This window comes from Aotus nancymaae, unplaced genomic scaffold (assembly GCF_030222135.1).
Source record: "Aotus nancymaae isolate 86718 unplaced genomic scaffold, 86718_ANA_hifiasm-v0.15.2.pri h1tg000025l, whole genome shotgun sequence".
In the NCBI taxonomy this organism is placed as follows: Eukaryota; Metazoa; Chordata; class Mammalia; order Primates; family Aotidae; genus Aotus; species Aotus nancymaae.
Window position 1 is genome coordinate 28,748,630 of NW_026988438.1, and position 15,118 is coordinate 28,763,747.

The 15,118-nt window shown below is 44.3% G+C and overlaps 1 protein-coding gene and 1 long non-coding RNA gene across 12 annotated transcripts in view; one reads left to right on the top strand and one right to left on the bottom strand.

Annotated features, from left to right (window-relative positions):
• The window catches only part of PDE1C (phosphodiesterase 1C), a 613,256-nt gene that overhangs the window by 531,693 nt on the left and 66,445 nt on the right, over positions 1 to 15,118 (top strand). The window contains exon 19 of one of the 9 annotated variants that reach the window (XM_012475120.3): positions 1,855 to 2,138. The exons of the other annotated variants lie outside the window; for them this stretch is intronic. Coding sequence (XP_012330543.2) covers positions 1,855 to 1,865 — 11 coding nt within the window. The 3' untranslated portion in view covers positions 1,866 to 2,138. Of the gene's footprint in view, positions 1 to 1,854; positions 2,139 to 15,118 lie in introns of those variants that run through there. 9 annotated transcript variants of the gene reach the window in all.
• LOC105732848 (uncharacterized) overlaps positions 1 to 15,118 on the bottom strand; it is a 124,707-nt gene that overhangs the window by 29,550 nt on the left and 80,039 nt on the right. The window lies entirely within an intron of this gene.

Consider the following 15,118-nt stretch of genomic DNA (forward strand, 5'->3'; position numbering starts at 1 on the left):
GAATTCAAGCATTCTAAGCCAAAAAGACATACAAATATCACCAGACAATCCTGTTCAATAAATAAATACATGAGGAATATACTAATTTTCAAAGGACAAAGTTTCTCATGAAGTGATATCTATTACTTATTGCTATTTTGCACCATGCATCTTCACATGGAACTGCTTGCTGACTGAGCCAGGTCTATTCTCGTTTTTGTTCTCATGGCTTCATTTTCATGAAATTTCTTCTACTTGCCTTTTGCCTTTGGAAATCTTAGTTGTTCTCCTAGGCCCCACATAAACTTTCACCTTCTCTGGGACTTGGTCCCTGATCTCGCCAAGTAAAAGTGGCCTTTTGCTGGGATTAATCCTTACAATGCTCTTTTTACTTATTTGAGACACTTAAATCATTCTACCACAAATTACATAGACCTTAGTGCTTTCCTACTATATTATCATTTCCTGAAGAGCAATGACCATCCCGTTTCTTTTCCATATTGTATCCTCCGTAGTAATCAACATAGCGCTTTATATAAAACAGATCCTTGAAAATGTAATGAGAGGATGTGGTACCAAATGGAAATAAGATAGGGATAGAAATACATACATTCAGGGAAAACATTACATTACTACTTTTCATCTCTCACTTACAACCAACCATCATTAACTTTTCTCACCAGGCTCAGAAATAGTGTCGGAAATCTTCTTGACACAGAGCTCCAGGCAATTGGTTCCAATCCACTGGAGTTTTCATTCATTAAAATCAATTAGCATCCATGGATGAAGAGAGAGCATAGTTATGCCTTTATCTTAATGCTCTGTTGTGTTGATTAAATATCTTTTTATGTGCCAAAATCTCACTTCATCCAATAAATAAATTTAAGACAAGATTGAAATGTCATATTTTTCCAAAAAAAGCTACTTTGCTCTTCATATATTTCTGCTGTATTTTTAAGACTCAAAATCCTTGGCGAAGAGAGGAATACAGCTCCAGTCCTTAGAACCTTACCTTTAAAAGTAGGTAGTTTGTCTTCTTTTCCTCAAACATTGTACCACTGAAAGTACCATAGTTTCCCAAATTTTGGAAACAAATATTAGAGTGCGATCTCATCACTTACGAAGCTAGGCTAAAAATGCCTTGGGTGATGTTGTGTTAGACAGCACGGTTGTATTTTCTAAGAACAGCCTCTCATGTGAAAAGAATTTGAATGTTAATAAGCCACATACAATGGTATCACTGAAAGGGCATCATGCCTTGATCATTTCTAGGAATGTGTTGAAGCCATGATGATTACGTGGCTCAAGGGTATTGGTAGGCACACAAGATATTTTACTGGTTTATTTAATATGATGCACTCAAGCGACAGATCGCGCCTGACGCGCTCACAGTCACTTCTTAGGCTGCACTGCCACCTGGTGTCCTTTAGAGGCATGAGTTTCAGGGAATCCTTCATTGGAGTTTTTAGCTGGATGAGTCTTGAGTCTTAGATTTCAAAAGGGCAACCAGGTGGTGAAGAGTATCATTTTCATTAAGTACATTTCCGAATAGGTTTTTTCCTTCATCAGACACAGGGATTAGTTCCTTAAATAGTTGTATTGTTTAACTGCTTGTGTGTGTGTGTGCATGCATGTGTGTATATAAACCTTAATATGTGAAGAAAATAGAGCTGGGGGAAATAGTGTGAGAGGAACCATAGAAATCATAGCAAATATAATAAAGACAGAAATCTAAATAAAAGACAATATCCATGATATTTTATATATGGAAATAATAATGACTACAGCACCATTAATTTCCACTTATTATCCTTAGTATTTTAATGCTGACCCAACTTGCATTTCTAAGGCTGTTCCCCTGCCTGTCTCTTCTAGAGAAACAGTAAACGCTAAATACTCAACTCCCCAGTTGACCTACATCTCGGGGCAGCCTCTTCCAGTTCTCCTTTTCCTGCCTGGAGTGCCCACTTGAGCCTGCAGATACAGCAACCCATGAGTTCGTGATAAGTATGGAAATGAAATCTGACATGCTCTGTGTAGCACAGCAGAATGACTGAATGTGCCTGGGCTCCGATTACATTGCTGAACTGCTACGCCAGCCCTGGCTGACTTCTTGGGACTTACTACTGTGTGAGAAAAATAAACCCCTATTTCTTTAAGTTGCTGTTTATTAGTATTTTTGTTGTTACTCCAGAAGTCGGTTTCTAATTAAGTAGAAGATCCTGCTTCCCTGAAGTCTGAATGAGATGCTTACACATTAATTTTATTTTACTTTTTTGCAGAACTGGGGTGTGTGTGTGTGTGTGTGTGTGCGCGCACACACACACACACTGCATCCTCCAGTGAACTTCTCAATACTGATGTGGTTTTATGACTTCAGTGGTTGACAGTGTGGTTCTAGCATGCTCTGAAGCAGAAATTGTTTTTTCGTACACTCCTGTTGACTCTCCTGTCTTGTGGCAGGACTGCAGCCTCAGGCATCTGAAGGACAGATAAGCACATTCCAAGGAGCGGAAAGAGCAGGAGCAAAGAGCACACACTTATGATCAGAAGAAGGCCCATGTTATGGTTACAGAGTGAAAAATTGGGAGATGGGCACGAGATGAGCCTCTCAGGATAAGCAAAGGCTACATCTGTTAGGCATTATACTTGATAGTAAATGTAATGAAGTTTTTACAAAAAATTAGCAGGATCCCAGCAGGATAAAGTCATATTTCACAAAGATTGCTGTGTCAGCCAAATGGAGATGGGTTGGAAGAGGGAAGGAGAAAAAATTAAGAAGCCAACAAAAAACCCCATAGAGGCCAGAGTAGGAGGTGGCACTGGAAATAGAGAGGTAGTAGATTTGATATGAATTTGGAGAGTAGAATCAACAAAATTTGGGTTGAAGAGAATTTAGTCACCAGTGAGGGAAAATGTAGGCACTAGTTACTGAGAGATCACTGGGGCAGGCTGGGGAAGGTAAAGAGGGACCACATTGGGGACAGAATAGGAAATGGTTTTGCATTTGCAGAGTTTGTAAGACACACAATGAGCAGTTTGATTTGCTGGTTAGGTGCTCAGGAGAAGGGCTGAAACAGAGCTAGAAACTTCAAGAGGCCTACACCACACAATTTCCAAATGTTCCTGGTCTACCTGTTCTTTTCTCCCAACTATATTTATCTTAACTTTTGGTGGTTTAGGTGGGTTCTGTGAATTTAACCTTTGAGAATGTGGAACGAAAAGATCTTAGAGGAGAACTTACATCACTGTAGTGTTTAAGTGAAGGAAGCTTGGGAGGTGCTGCTTTAGAAAAGAATTTTAGAGATAGGGTCTCCTTATGCTGCCCAGGGTAACCTTGAACACCGGGGCTCCAAAGATCCTCCCGCCTCAGCTTCTTAAGCAGCTGGGACTTCAGGTGTGCACCACCACACCTGGCTTGTGCTGCTTGAATTCGGTTAAAATGTAGTCCCGATGCTCTACTTCATAAGAAACTTGTAGTTGTTGAACGAAATAGAAATGCATAGTCTAGACAGCCATCAGCAAATGGCTTCTCAGTTTATGTTACAAACTGGTTGGTACTGGCAGAGTACAGGACTTGGGGTCTTCACGAGCAAGTGCAAGTCCTATAAGACGTTTGTTCTTTATTGTTTTCTTACTGGAATGTGCAGGATGTGTGCTAACATTGTCCACGAAAGTATACCAGTCTCATTCCTTCATGCCTTTATTCCTGGTCTAGAATACCATCGATTCATTTCTTTATTCAATAATATTGGTTAAATTCCTTTCCTGTTTTAGGTGCTAAGAATGCAGCAGTGACTAAAAGACAGTCTTAGGTCTCCAGGAACTCTCATCCAGTGGGCAGGTAACTTTAGGAGCAAATAGCTACCAAACAATGTGAATAGGGCTGTGCCTGAGCTGTGAAAACAGAAGGAGTTGCTAACTCCGGGGATGCTGCAGGAAGAGAAATGGGGCACACAGACCCGGCCTCTGTCTCCCTTCCCAGTGTCTTCTGTAGCCATTTCCCCATCCCTTATGCCTTTCATGCCAGTCATACCAAAGCTTGTCTTCAACCCTAGGTAAGCTCATTTCTTCTTGGCCTCTGTGATGAGCCACATTTCAGGAGAATATGTCTATAACTGCCTAAAAGGAAGACAAACCTTTCTGGCTACAGGTAGGTAAAATATACCCTCCCAAAGTGCTGGGCGTGGTGGCTCATGTTTGTAATCCCAGCACTTTGGGAGGGTGAGGCAGGTGGGTCACCTGAGGTAGGGAGTTCGAGACCAGCCTGGGCAAGATGGAGAAAGCCCATCTCTACTAAAAATACAAAAATTAGCCAGGCGTGGTGGTGGGCACCTGTAATTCCAGCTACTCAGGAAGCTGAGGCAGGAGAATCGCTTAAACTCGGGAGACAGAGGTTGCAGTGAGCCAAGATCATACTATTGCACTTCAGCCTGGGTGACAGAGTGAGACTCCAGTCTCAAAAAATAATTAATTAATTAATTAAAAATTTAAAAATTAAAAAAAAGAAAAGTACATAGGATGGCAGAACTTGTTGCAGCCACCTTGGAAAGTATAATCTGCCACAGAGGGCAAGTAGAAAGAGTGTTGGAGTTTAAGATTTCAGAAATCAAGTTGTCCAAAAGATCACAAGAGCTGTTCATGTAGCAGCTTAAGGGGAGTGGAAGCAAACGTCTTTAGAGCTGAGGAAGACATGGGATGGTGAATCAGGTGAACTGCATGCTCGTCCATGTGGACGCTGACATCCTCAGGAAAGCAGAAGGAATTCAGAGAACAGAAGGCAAAACACAATGTTGTTCACTTTTTTTTTTTTAGAGATAGGGTGTTTCTCTGTCACCCAGGCTGGAGTGTAGTGGCTTGATCATAGCTCACTGTAGCCTTGAACTCTTGGGCTCAAGCAATCCTTCTGCCCCAGCCTCCTGAATAGCTAGGGCTACAGTGTGTGCCGCCATGCCTGGCTAATTTTGTATTTTTATTTTTTGTAGAGATAGGGTCTTGCTATGTTGCCCAGGCTAGTTTATAACTCCTGGCCTCAAGCAATCCTCCCACATTGGCTTCCCAAAGCATTGGGATTACAGCCATGAGTCACAGTGCTCCACCACAAAACACTCTTTGGTTTTTTTTTTTGAGGTGGAGTTTAACCTCTTGTTGCCCAGGTTGGAGTGCAGTGGCACAATCTTGGCTCACTGCAAACTCCACCTCCCGGGTTCAAGCAATTTTCCTGCTTCAGCCCCTTGAGTAGCTGGGATTACAGGCATGTGTCACCATGCCCAGCTAATTTTGCATTTTTAATAGAGATGGGGTTTCTCCATGTTAGTCAGGCTGGTCTCAAACTCCTGTCCCCAGGTGATCTGCCTGCCTTGGCCTCCCAAAGTGCTGGGATTACAGGAGTAAGCCACCATACCCAGTCTACAAAACACTCTTTTAAAAGTTTTCATCTTTTTTTTTTTCTGGAGTGGTGAAATAATTAATCTCTGTGGTGAGGAATTCCTTTTTATTTGGGAAAAGATATTTGCGACGGGCCTATTGTTTATGCAAAAATAATAATAGCTAACATTTTTTAAGTGTCTATTTATTCATTCAATCAAAATATATATACTGGGGCAGGCATGGTGGCTCATGCCTATGATCCCAGCACTTTGACAGGCTGAGGCAGGTGGATCACTTGAGATCAGGGGTTCGAGACAAGCCTAGCCAACTCAGAGAAACCCCACTTCTACTAAAAATACAAAAATTAGCCAAGTGTGGTGGTGCGTGCCTACAGTCCTAGCTACTTGGGAGGATGAGGCAGGAGAATCACTTGAATCCGGGAGGCAGAGGTTGCAGTGAGCCAAGATCGTGCCACTGCACATCAGGCTGGGTGACAGAGTGAGACTCCATCTCAAAAGAAAAAAAAAAAAGAGACAGCTTACTGCAAGAGGTCTGGCTGGCCAAGACACTCCATCTGCTACACACTTGGGCCCACCACAGGCTTCATGCTGAGGCATGGTCTTCCCAGGCTGTGCCCGCCAATGACTCTGCATGCCAGAGATTCCAGATTCAGGCCATTCCTGCCTTACAAACTGCTCCAATGTGAACAGTCTGCTCTGGGCTCTCTGCAGAGCTCTCAAACAGTTGTCAGATCTGTATTGTGGTCAGGATGCTCTCCATGAATATTCATTTTATTTAATTTTTGTTTTTACTTTAGCTAGGATTTGGAGTGCAGTGGCTCGATCATGGCTCACTGCAGCCCCCACCTCCTGGGCTCAAGCAATCCTCCCACCTCGGCCTCCTGAGTAGCTAGGACTACAGATACATACATACCACTATAACCAGCTAATAATTTTCTTTTTTTGTAGAGACAGGGTCTCACCATATTGCCCAGGCTGGTCTTGAACTCCTGGCCTCAAGTGATCCTCCTACCTTGGCTTCTCAAAGTGCTGGGATTATAGGCATGAGCCACTGTGTCCATCCATGCCTTTTAAAAAAAAATTTATTTTTTAAAATTATTATTATTTTTTTTTGAGACAGAGTCTCGCTCATTCTGTCACCCAGGCTGTAGTGCAGTGGTGTGATCTCAGATCACTGCCACCTCCCCCTCCCGAGTTCAAGCGATTCTCCTGCCTCAGCCTCCCAAGTAGCTGGGATTACAGGCACCCACCACCATGCCAGGCTAATTTTTGTATTTTTAGTAGAGATGGAGTTTTGCCACATCCAGGCTGATCTCAAAGACTGGACCTCAGGTGATCTGCCTGCCTTGGCCTCCCAAAGTGCTGGGATTACAGGCGTGAGCCACCTCACCCGGCCCATCCACGCTTATTCTTGCTCCCGTTTTCCTTTATTCTTCACAGGCTTTTTTTCCCCCTATCAATCTCTTGCACATCAAATTCTACCTTGGCATCTGCTTCTTGTGTTATGGAACCAAACTGGGATCAGGTCACCTGGTTCCTCCTTTGTTCCTTGTTCTCTCGTGGCACAATGGCTACCTGGAGTACCCTTCCTGCAGTCCAGGAAGTTAAAAATTGTGTTGCTGAAAGAGGCTTTGTCTCAGTGCTAATTTTTCTTTGTAGTACCGAGCATCTATTTCCAACATCTATTTCCAACACTACCTGAGGCCAGGAGTTCGAGAACAGCCTGGGCAATACAGCAAGACCCCATCTGTATGAAATTTAAGAAAATTAGTCAGGCATGGTGGTGCAGACCTGTAGCAGGGATTACAGGCACGCACCACCACCATGTTGGTCAGGCTGGTCTCGATCTCCTGACCTCAAGTGATCCACCTGCCTTAGCCTCCCAAAGTGCTGGGATTAGAGGCATGAGTCGCTGTATCTGGCCCCAAACTGTTTTTGTTAAAGACAGGGTCTCACTCTGTCACCCAGGCTGGAGTACAGTGGCATAATCATCGCTCACTGCACCCTTGAACCCCTGGGCTCAAGCAGTCTTCCCACTTAACCTGCCGTGGAGCTGGGACCACAGAAACTTTTCTACGTCCCACAATTCCCTCTTCTTATACTGTATAATTTTTCTTTTTCAATCTTTTAAAACATGTTTTGGCTTAGTTGTTCTGCCTGAGTTTTTAAAAGAAAAAGCTTCTCTCTCGTCTCTTTACACTATTCTTTTTTTAGTTTTACTTCCCATCTCTCTCTCTCCTTCACACACACTTTCTCTTACTATTTTCCAACATACGTCAACCCTTTTTTTTAACATTTTGCTCGCCAGAGTGGGACTTGCCTTGGGCCACTGCTTGTGCTGCTGGCTATAATTACCTTCTTGCTTATCAAGTTGCTCAATGACTTTTCAGGGCTAAGTGCCTGGAATTTTTTCTTGAAGAAATTCAAGATTTTTTTTTAATGTTCGTGCTTGAGTGGGCCTGCAGGCTACTGCACCTTCTCACTTGGAGCGCCTGAATTGACAGAGGCAGTATTTACACGTGCCATCAATACTATCTCACTCATCAATTTCACTCCTGTTGTATTCCCAATAGAAATGAGGGTTTATGCTGGCTGGGCAGGATGGCTCATGCCTGTAATCCCAGCACTTTGGGAGGCCAAGGTGGGTGGATTCAAGACCAGCCTGACCAACATGATGAAACCCAATCCCTACCAAATACAAAAAAAAAATTAGCCAAGCGTGGTGGCACATGCCTGTAATCCCAGCTACTTGGGAGACTGAGGCAGGAGAATCGCTTGAACCCAGGAGGTAGAGGTTGCAGTGAGTCATGGTTACGCCATTGCACTCCAGCCTGGGCAACAAGAGCAAAACTCTCTCTTCAATTAAAAAAAAAAAAAAAAAAAAAGAAATGAGGGCTTATGTCCACCAAAATTCATTTATAGAATGTTCATAGCAACTTAATTCGTGATAGCTGAAAATGAGCCAGATGTCCAACAGCAGAATGGATAAATAAAATTGTGGATATCTAATATAATGGATTATTACACAGTAATGAAAAATAACAGTCAGTATCTGCAATAATATAGGTAAACCTCCTAGACATAAAAGAAGCCAGATGATCAAGAGATCTCATTAACTGAGTAAAGGAATCCATAAGAAGGGAAGCTGCAAGAGTCCACTTAGATTTATGAACATCATTAGGGATGCAGAGTGAGGATTTTTTTTTTTTTTTTTTAATCATGGTCTCACTCTGTCATCCAGGTGGGAGTGCAATGGGGGCAATGTCGGCTCACTGCAGCCTCAACCCCCACCCCCGCCCAAGACCCCTGGGCTTAATCAGTCCTCCCTCCTCAGGCTCCCAAGTAGCTGGAACAACAGGCATGTACCACTACACCTGGCTAATTTTGTACATTTTTTTGCAGAGACCAGAGCTCCCTATGTTGCTCAGGCTGGTCTCGAACTGCTGGCCTCAAGCAATCCTCCTGCCTCTCAAAATGTTGTGAGAGGGCAGAGTGAGGATGTTTTTGAGGACTGTGGTAAACATCCTCCTCATATTCATGTCCTGTATAATCCTCTCCCTTTGAGCATGGTCTGGACCTAGGGACTACTGGGACTCTCCTTTTCTTTCTTTTTTTTTGAGATGGAGTTTCACCTTCTAGGCCAGGCTGAAGTGCAATGGTGCAATTTCAGCTCACTTCAACCTCCACCTCCTGAGTTTAAGCGATTCTCCTGCCTCAGCTTCCCAAGTAGCTAGGATTACAGGCGCGCACCACCATGCCTGGCTAATTTTTTATTTTTATTTTTAGTAGAGACGGGAGTTTCACCATGTAGGCCAGGCTAGTCTCGAACTCCTGACCTCAAGTGATCCACCTGCCTCGGCCTCCCGAAGTGTTGGGATTGCAGGCTTGAGCCACCGCGCCCACGCACCGATCATTTTTTAAAAACAGTTTTTAAATTTAAAACATAGTTTTGCACATTAAAAAAAGTTTTGCACAGGTTGAACACAAAGTTCCCAGGGGTAGTGGTGAGAAGATCAGGTCATAGGAGGATGGCTCAGGAGCCCCAAGCACTGGCCAGGGGTGATTTGGATTGGGTAAGAAATAACAAGTGATAACGCCGGAAAAGGGAAAAAGGATAGCAACTGATTGCCATCCCCAGAGGAGGGCCGGCCGAGGGCTCACCCAGTCACCCACAGCAGGATCCTTGCAACGTGTTCCTGGCAACTGCTCTCCTAGTCCCTCCTGCCCAGTCCCGCCCCTCACCCGGGCCCCGCCCCCTCCCTGCCCCGCCCTTCACGCACGCCGCGGCGCACCGCCTCGGTCTCCGCCAGCCAATCCGGCCTCTCCGGTGGTTGCGCGCTCCGCCCCCTCCTTCCGCGCCCGCGCGCTGCTTCCCCTCTCTGTACGCCTCACTCCTTTCTGGGCGGTTGGGCCGCGCGCCTGTGGGGGCGGGGCCCGGAGCAAGCGACCCAGCCTATGGGGCGCGGTGGCGGCGGCGGCGGCTGGGTCTGCCCCGACAGCCGCGGCGGCGGAAGGAGGCGGTGGCTGCGGAGGGGGGAAGATGGCGGAGTCTGTCCCGCCGAGAGTGTCGGTGCCGCTGTGGGAGCGGGTGGCCTGGTACGCCGTGTGCGCCTCCGGGATCCTGCTCTACTTCTACACGGACCACGTGGAGCGGGAGAAGGAGTGGGACCTCGAGCACCGGGCCCTGGGTGAAGTGCTCCGCCGCCCTTACCTCCAGGTAGCCAGCGCTGGGGAGTGGGCCGGGAGCGGCCGCGCGGGGCGAGGGCGGAGGCTGGGGGTTGGGAGCACGAGTCGGGAGCTCGGGCCTGAGGGCCGCGGGGACCCGGCCGCGGGTGAACGGACGGGGTCGGGGCTAGGGCTGGGTAGGGGGCGGCGGCTGGGCGCTCCTGCCCCAGAGGCCGCCCGAGCCCACGCCACGCCGCGAAGGTGGCAGGGCCTCGAGGCCGCCAGGGAGAGATGAGGTGACAAGAGTGCAGCCGGGAGGCCGGGGCGGTCGGGGTGCTGTTGAGCGGGCGGGGCCCGCGCTGGGCTGGAGCACGAGGGTCTCAGGAGGGTGGGTCCCGGCCGGCCTGACAGGTTTCCTGGTTCTCAGGAAGGCGGGCCGGGGGTGTGAGACCCTGTCCGCAGTACCGGCGAGGCCAGCGGCCACCTCTTGTCCCTCATCGCTGCAGCCGAGGCTTTAGGGGCCGGGGCGGACTCAGGGGGCTTGCGTTTCCCATTGTTTTTCTGGTGCTAGGACAGGTGTTTCCGTGGTCAGGCCTCTTTGTACTCCAGCGCTAGTGAGAATTTGTAGACTTACTGGGACGGTGACATTTGTGGGCAAACACAAATTTGACCCTACTCTGGAAGAAGATACCGGCACTTAACATACCTGATTTCTTGGATTTCTCCTCGTGGATTTGAGTGTGCCAGGAGGGGGAAATGGTCTGAGTTTGGGTCTGAGTTTACGCTTCATTGGAGTAAAGGACAAATATGTTATGTGTATGGTAGTGTTTTAGGCATTGGGGTGACTTTTAAACGTTGTTGCTTATTAGTATAATAGGATACCCACAACATATTAAAAACACATGCTTTGCTAAACTTCAGTGGTTTGTGTTACTGATCATTTTAGTTTTTTAAATGTTGTAATTGGTTTGTCTGTTATGTTTTATTTTAACGCGTTAAATATTCCTAGTCAAGTTACTTTGAAAAAGGGAGGAATTTACATTTTAAAGGTGGCTGCTGTTTTTGTTTGTTTGTTTTTTGGGGGGATTAAAAACATAATAAGTCGAAGGAATGATTTCAGAATTGATAAGTTACGATTTTAATAGTGACTATGTCTAATATTTAGATGTTTGTTAACAGTAGTCACATTTGAGCAATTTCTTCCCCTCCTGTTGATTGGTAAATTGGTATGTAGACAGAAATGTATAGCTCACTAGTTTATTTCGACTCACATATTGTTGATTACATTAACAAGGTAGCACTGGAGTTTGTCTTGTTATTGGTTACAAACTTCAGGCTGCAGGTCTTTCCACTTAGCTTTCTCATGGACCAGATACTCTATCTCATTTGCTCATAAACCAAAATCCTGTAGCTTTTTACAGGGGAAATAGTTATCACATGGCCAAATGAAGCAATTTGAAAATGCATTTAAAATGTAGGTATTAATTTACTGGGGAAAATACACAGATGTGACAAAAAGCTCACATTTGTTGTTGGTGGTTATTCTGAACTAAGTTAATAGGCTAATTAGACTCTCAGATACCCTTTGAGAAACATTGTCTTTTATGCAGAATTTTTATGTTATATCCGCTTTGGGAAAGGACTTTTAAACTCATAAGTACCTTCCACCTGAAGTTAGTTGAATGAATAATATATAAGGAAAACATGATGCAGCAGCACATTTCAAGTATTTAAGAAACAAAAACTAAAAATAACTTTTGATCCTAGGTTAATAAGGAATTTAAGCAGAATTATGATCAATTTTAGATTTTTTTTAAAGAAGTAGTCTAAAATAAATGGATCTTTTAACATTGGGGCATGGAAGGAATACTTTACTGTATGCTTAAGTTCTTAAAATTGACTTTCTTTAAAAAAGAGAGTTTTGAACCATATAATAAGCATACACTTTAAATATTCTCATAGTTATATACCCTGCAAGAGCTGCGTGTTTGTGCATCATAAAATATCAAGAAGTATATTAAAGGTATATATAAGTACATGTAAGACTAAAGGTAACTGGATCTCTTTATAGTTTTTAATGTGAATTTAATATGTTGTGACTGAAAGTGTTGTTTCAGTGTGTAGTTGTGGACATAAAACAGTTTAACTTAGATGCTTGTTAAAGGATAGGTAAAAATAAAATATACTAATGAGAGTAAATAATTCACTTGCTATCTATACAGTGAAATTATTTTAAGAAATTTGTTCAGTTTGATCAGGCTGTTTATAAACTACTCATAAAAATCAAGTAGTTTATAAACTACTCATAAAAATCAAGTAGTTTATAAACTACTCATTTAATAAATGAATTTACATTTATAAAATAAGGTCGACTTATTTTGGAAATAGTTTATAAACAGACTGATGAAAGTCATATATGTATATATACATATATAATCACATATATATACACATATAGACTAATTTTCTTTTGGAGGTAGGTAGACAAAACATTGAAAGTTTTTATTTTGTCTAGTGGAAAGAGACTTTAAATGAAAGCTGATTATTGAACACCTCAAGTTAGTTTCTTTTGAGTAGTGGTTACCATGTAGCAGTACTACTCAAAGATGTGACTCTTAGGAAAAGAAAGTTTGAGCCCAGGCTGGGTGCAGTGGCTCATGCCTCTAATACCAGCACTTTGGGAGGCCGAGGCAGGCGGATCATCTGAGATCGGGAGTTTGAGACCAGCCTGACCAACATGGAGAAACCCAGTCTCTACTAGGAATACAAAATTAGGTGGGTAGGCATAGTGGTGCATGCCTGTAATCCCAGCTACTCGGGAGGCTGAGGCAGGAGAATTGCTTGAACCCGGGAGACAGAGGTTGCAGTGAGCCTAGATCACGCCATTGCACTCCAGTCTGAACAAGAGCGAAATTCCGTCTCAAATAAATAAATAAGAAAGTTTGAAGCCACCTGGCTCATGCCTGTGATCCCAGCACTTTGGGAGGCTGAGGCGAGTGGATCATCTGAGGTCAGGAGTTTGAGACCAGCCTGACCAACATGGAGAAACCCCGTCTCTACTAAAAATACAAAATTAGCTGGGCGTGGTGGTGCATACCTGTGATCTCAGCTACTTGGGAAGTTGAGGCAGGAGAACCACTTGAACCTGGGAGTCGGAGGTTGCGGTGAGCTGAATTCACACCACTGCACTCCAACCTGGTCAACAAGAGCGAAACTCCGTCTCAAAAGAAAAAGAAAATAAGTTTGAGCCCTGAGAAAATTTAACAGATGAAAAAGATTCTGAAGAAAGTCCTCTTCCAGGATCCAGTGTCAGCACGTGGTTTTGGATTGCTTATACTCAACTTGATTCTCATTTCATAATCCCCAAATGTGCTAATCCAAACAGAATAAGGTAGAGGTTAAAGAGAATTTTGAGGGGCATGTGTTATCTGTGTGTAAAGTCCCCTATTATTTTTGGGCCATAATGATGTAAAGGGCCAGACTTTTAGATTTCTAAAGAAATATTTTCCCAAAATAAGGAGGCTACAATAGAAATGCTGATTTTTTTTTTTTTTTTTTTTTTTTTGAGACTGAATCTCACTCTGTTGCCAGGCTGGAGTGCAGTGGCATGATCTCAGCTCACTGCAGGCTCTGCCTCCTGGGTTCAAGTGATTCTCCTGTGTCAGCTTCCTGAGTAACTGGCATTACAGGTACCTGCCACCATGCCCAGCTAATTTTTGTATTTTTAGTACAGACAGGGTTTCACCATGTTGGCCAGGATGGTCTTGATCTCTTCTTGACCTCGTGAGCCACCGTGCCTGGCCTGATTTTTTATTTCTACCAGGTACAGCCAATAAAAACAAAATCATACCACTGTTTCCTGTCACCATCATTTCATTTAACAAAAGAATATTTTCACTCAAACAACTGGAAAGAACAGAATCTCTCACAATAAATTTTATTTTTTATTTTTTTGAGACGGAGTCTTGCTCTGTCACCAGGCTAGAGTGCAGTGGGACGATCGATCTTGGCTCAGTGTAACCTCCGCCTCCTTGGTTCGAGTGATTCTCCTGCCTCAGCGTCCTGAGTAACTGGGACTACAGGCGTGCACCACCACACCCAGCTAATTTTTGTATTTGTAGTAGAGATGGGGTTTCACCATGTTGGCCAGGATGGTCTTGATCTCTTGACCTTGTGATCTGCCTGCCTCGGCCTCCCAAAGTGCTAGGATTACAGGCATGAGCCACTGCACCCAGCCAGAATAAGAAATCTTTAAATGGAATCATTTAGTTATATTGAAAAGTTTACTTTCAGACTAGCCTGGCTAACATGGTGAAACCCTGTCACTACTTAAAATATAAAATTAGCTGGGCATGGTGTCATGCACCTGTAATCCCAGCTACTCCGAAGGCAGAGGCAGGAGAATCACTTGAACCGAGGAGGCAAAGCTTGCAGTAAGCGGAGATGGTGCTATTGTACTCCAGCTAGGCTATAAGAATGAAACTCCGTCTCAAAAAAAAAATTTACTTTTGTGTCCTTACTTTTCCCCATTTTCCCATAAATCAATGAAAACTCTGCTGCAAACTTACACCAGCCTGCCAGCTAACATTAAGTTAGCGCTCCCTGCCCCCTTGGTTTGGTATACTGATCTCAAATCTAAGCTCTCCTAGTTCTTAGACTTGTGGCCTTATCTTCATGGTACCTCAATTTCTTATGTTAAATAGGAATTTTTATACCAACTTTCAGCCTGGCTCACACCTGTAATCCCAGCACTTTGGGAGGCTGACACCTGGCAGATCTCTTGAGCTCAGGAGTTTCAGACCAGCTTGGGCAACAGGGCAAAACCCTGTCTCTACAAAAAATACAAAAATTAACCGGGCATGGTGGCACATGCCTTTAGTTCCAGCTTCTTGGGAGGCTGAGGTATGAGGATCACTTGAGGCCAGGAGGCTGAGGTCACTGTGGAGTGAGCCATGATGGTGCCACTGCACTCCAGCCTGGGTGGTAGAGAGAGATCCTGTCTCAAAAAACAAACAAACCAACCAGCCAACCTACTTTGCCAGATGAATGTTAGGATGAAAAGTGACTGTAAGGTATATTGCCGA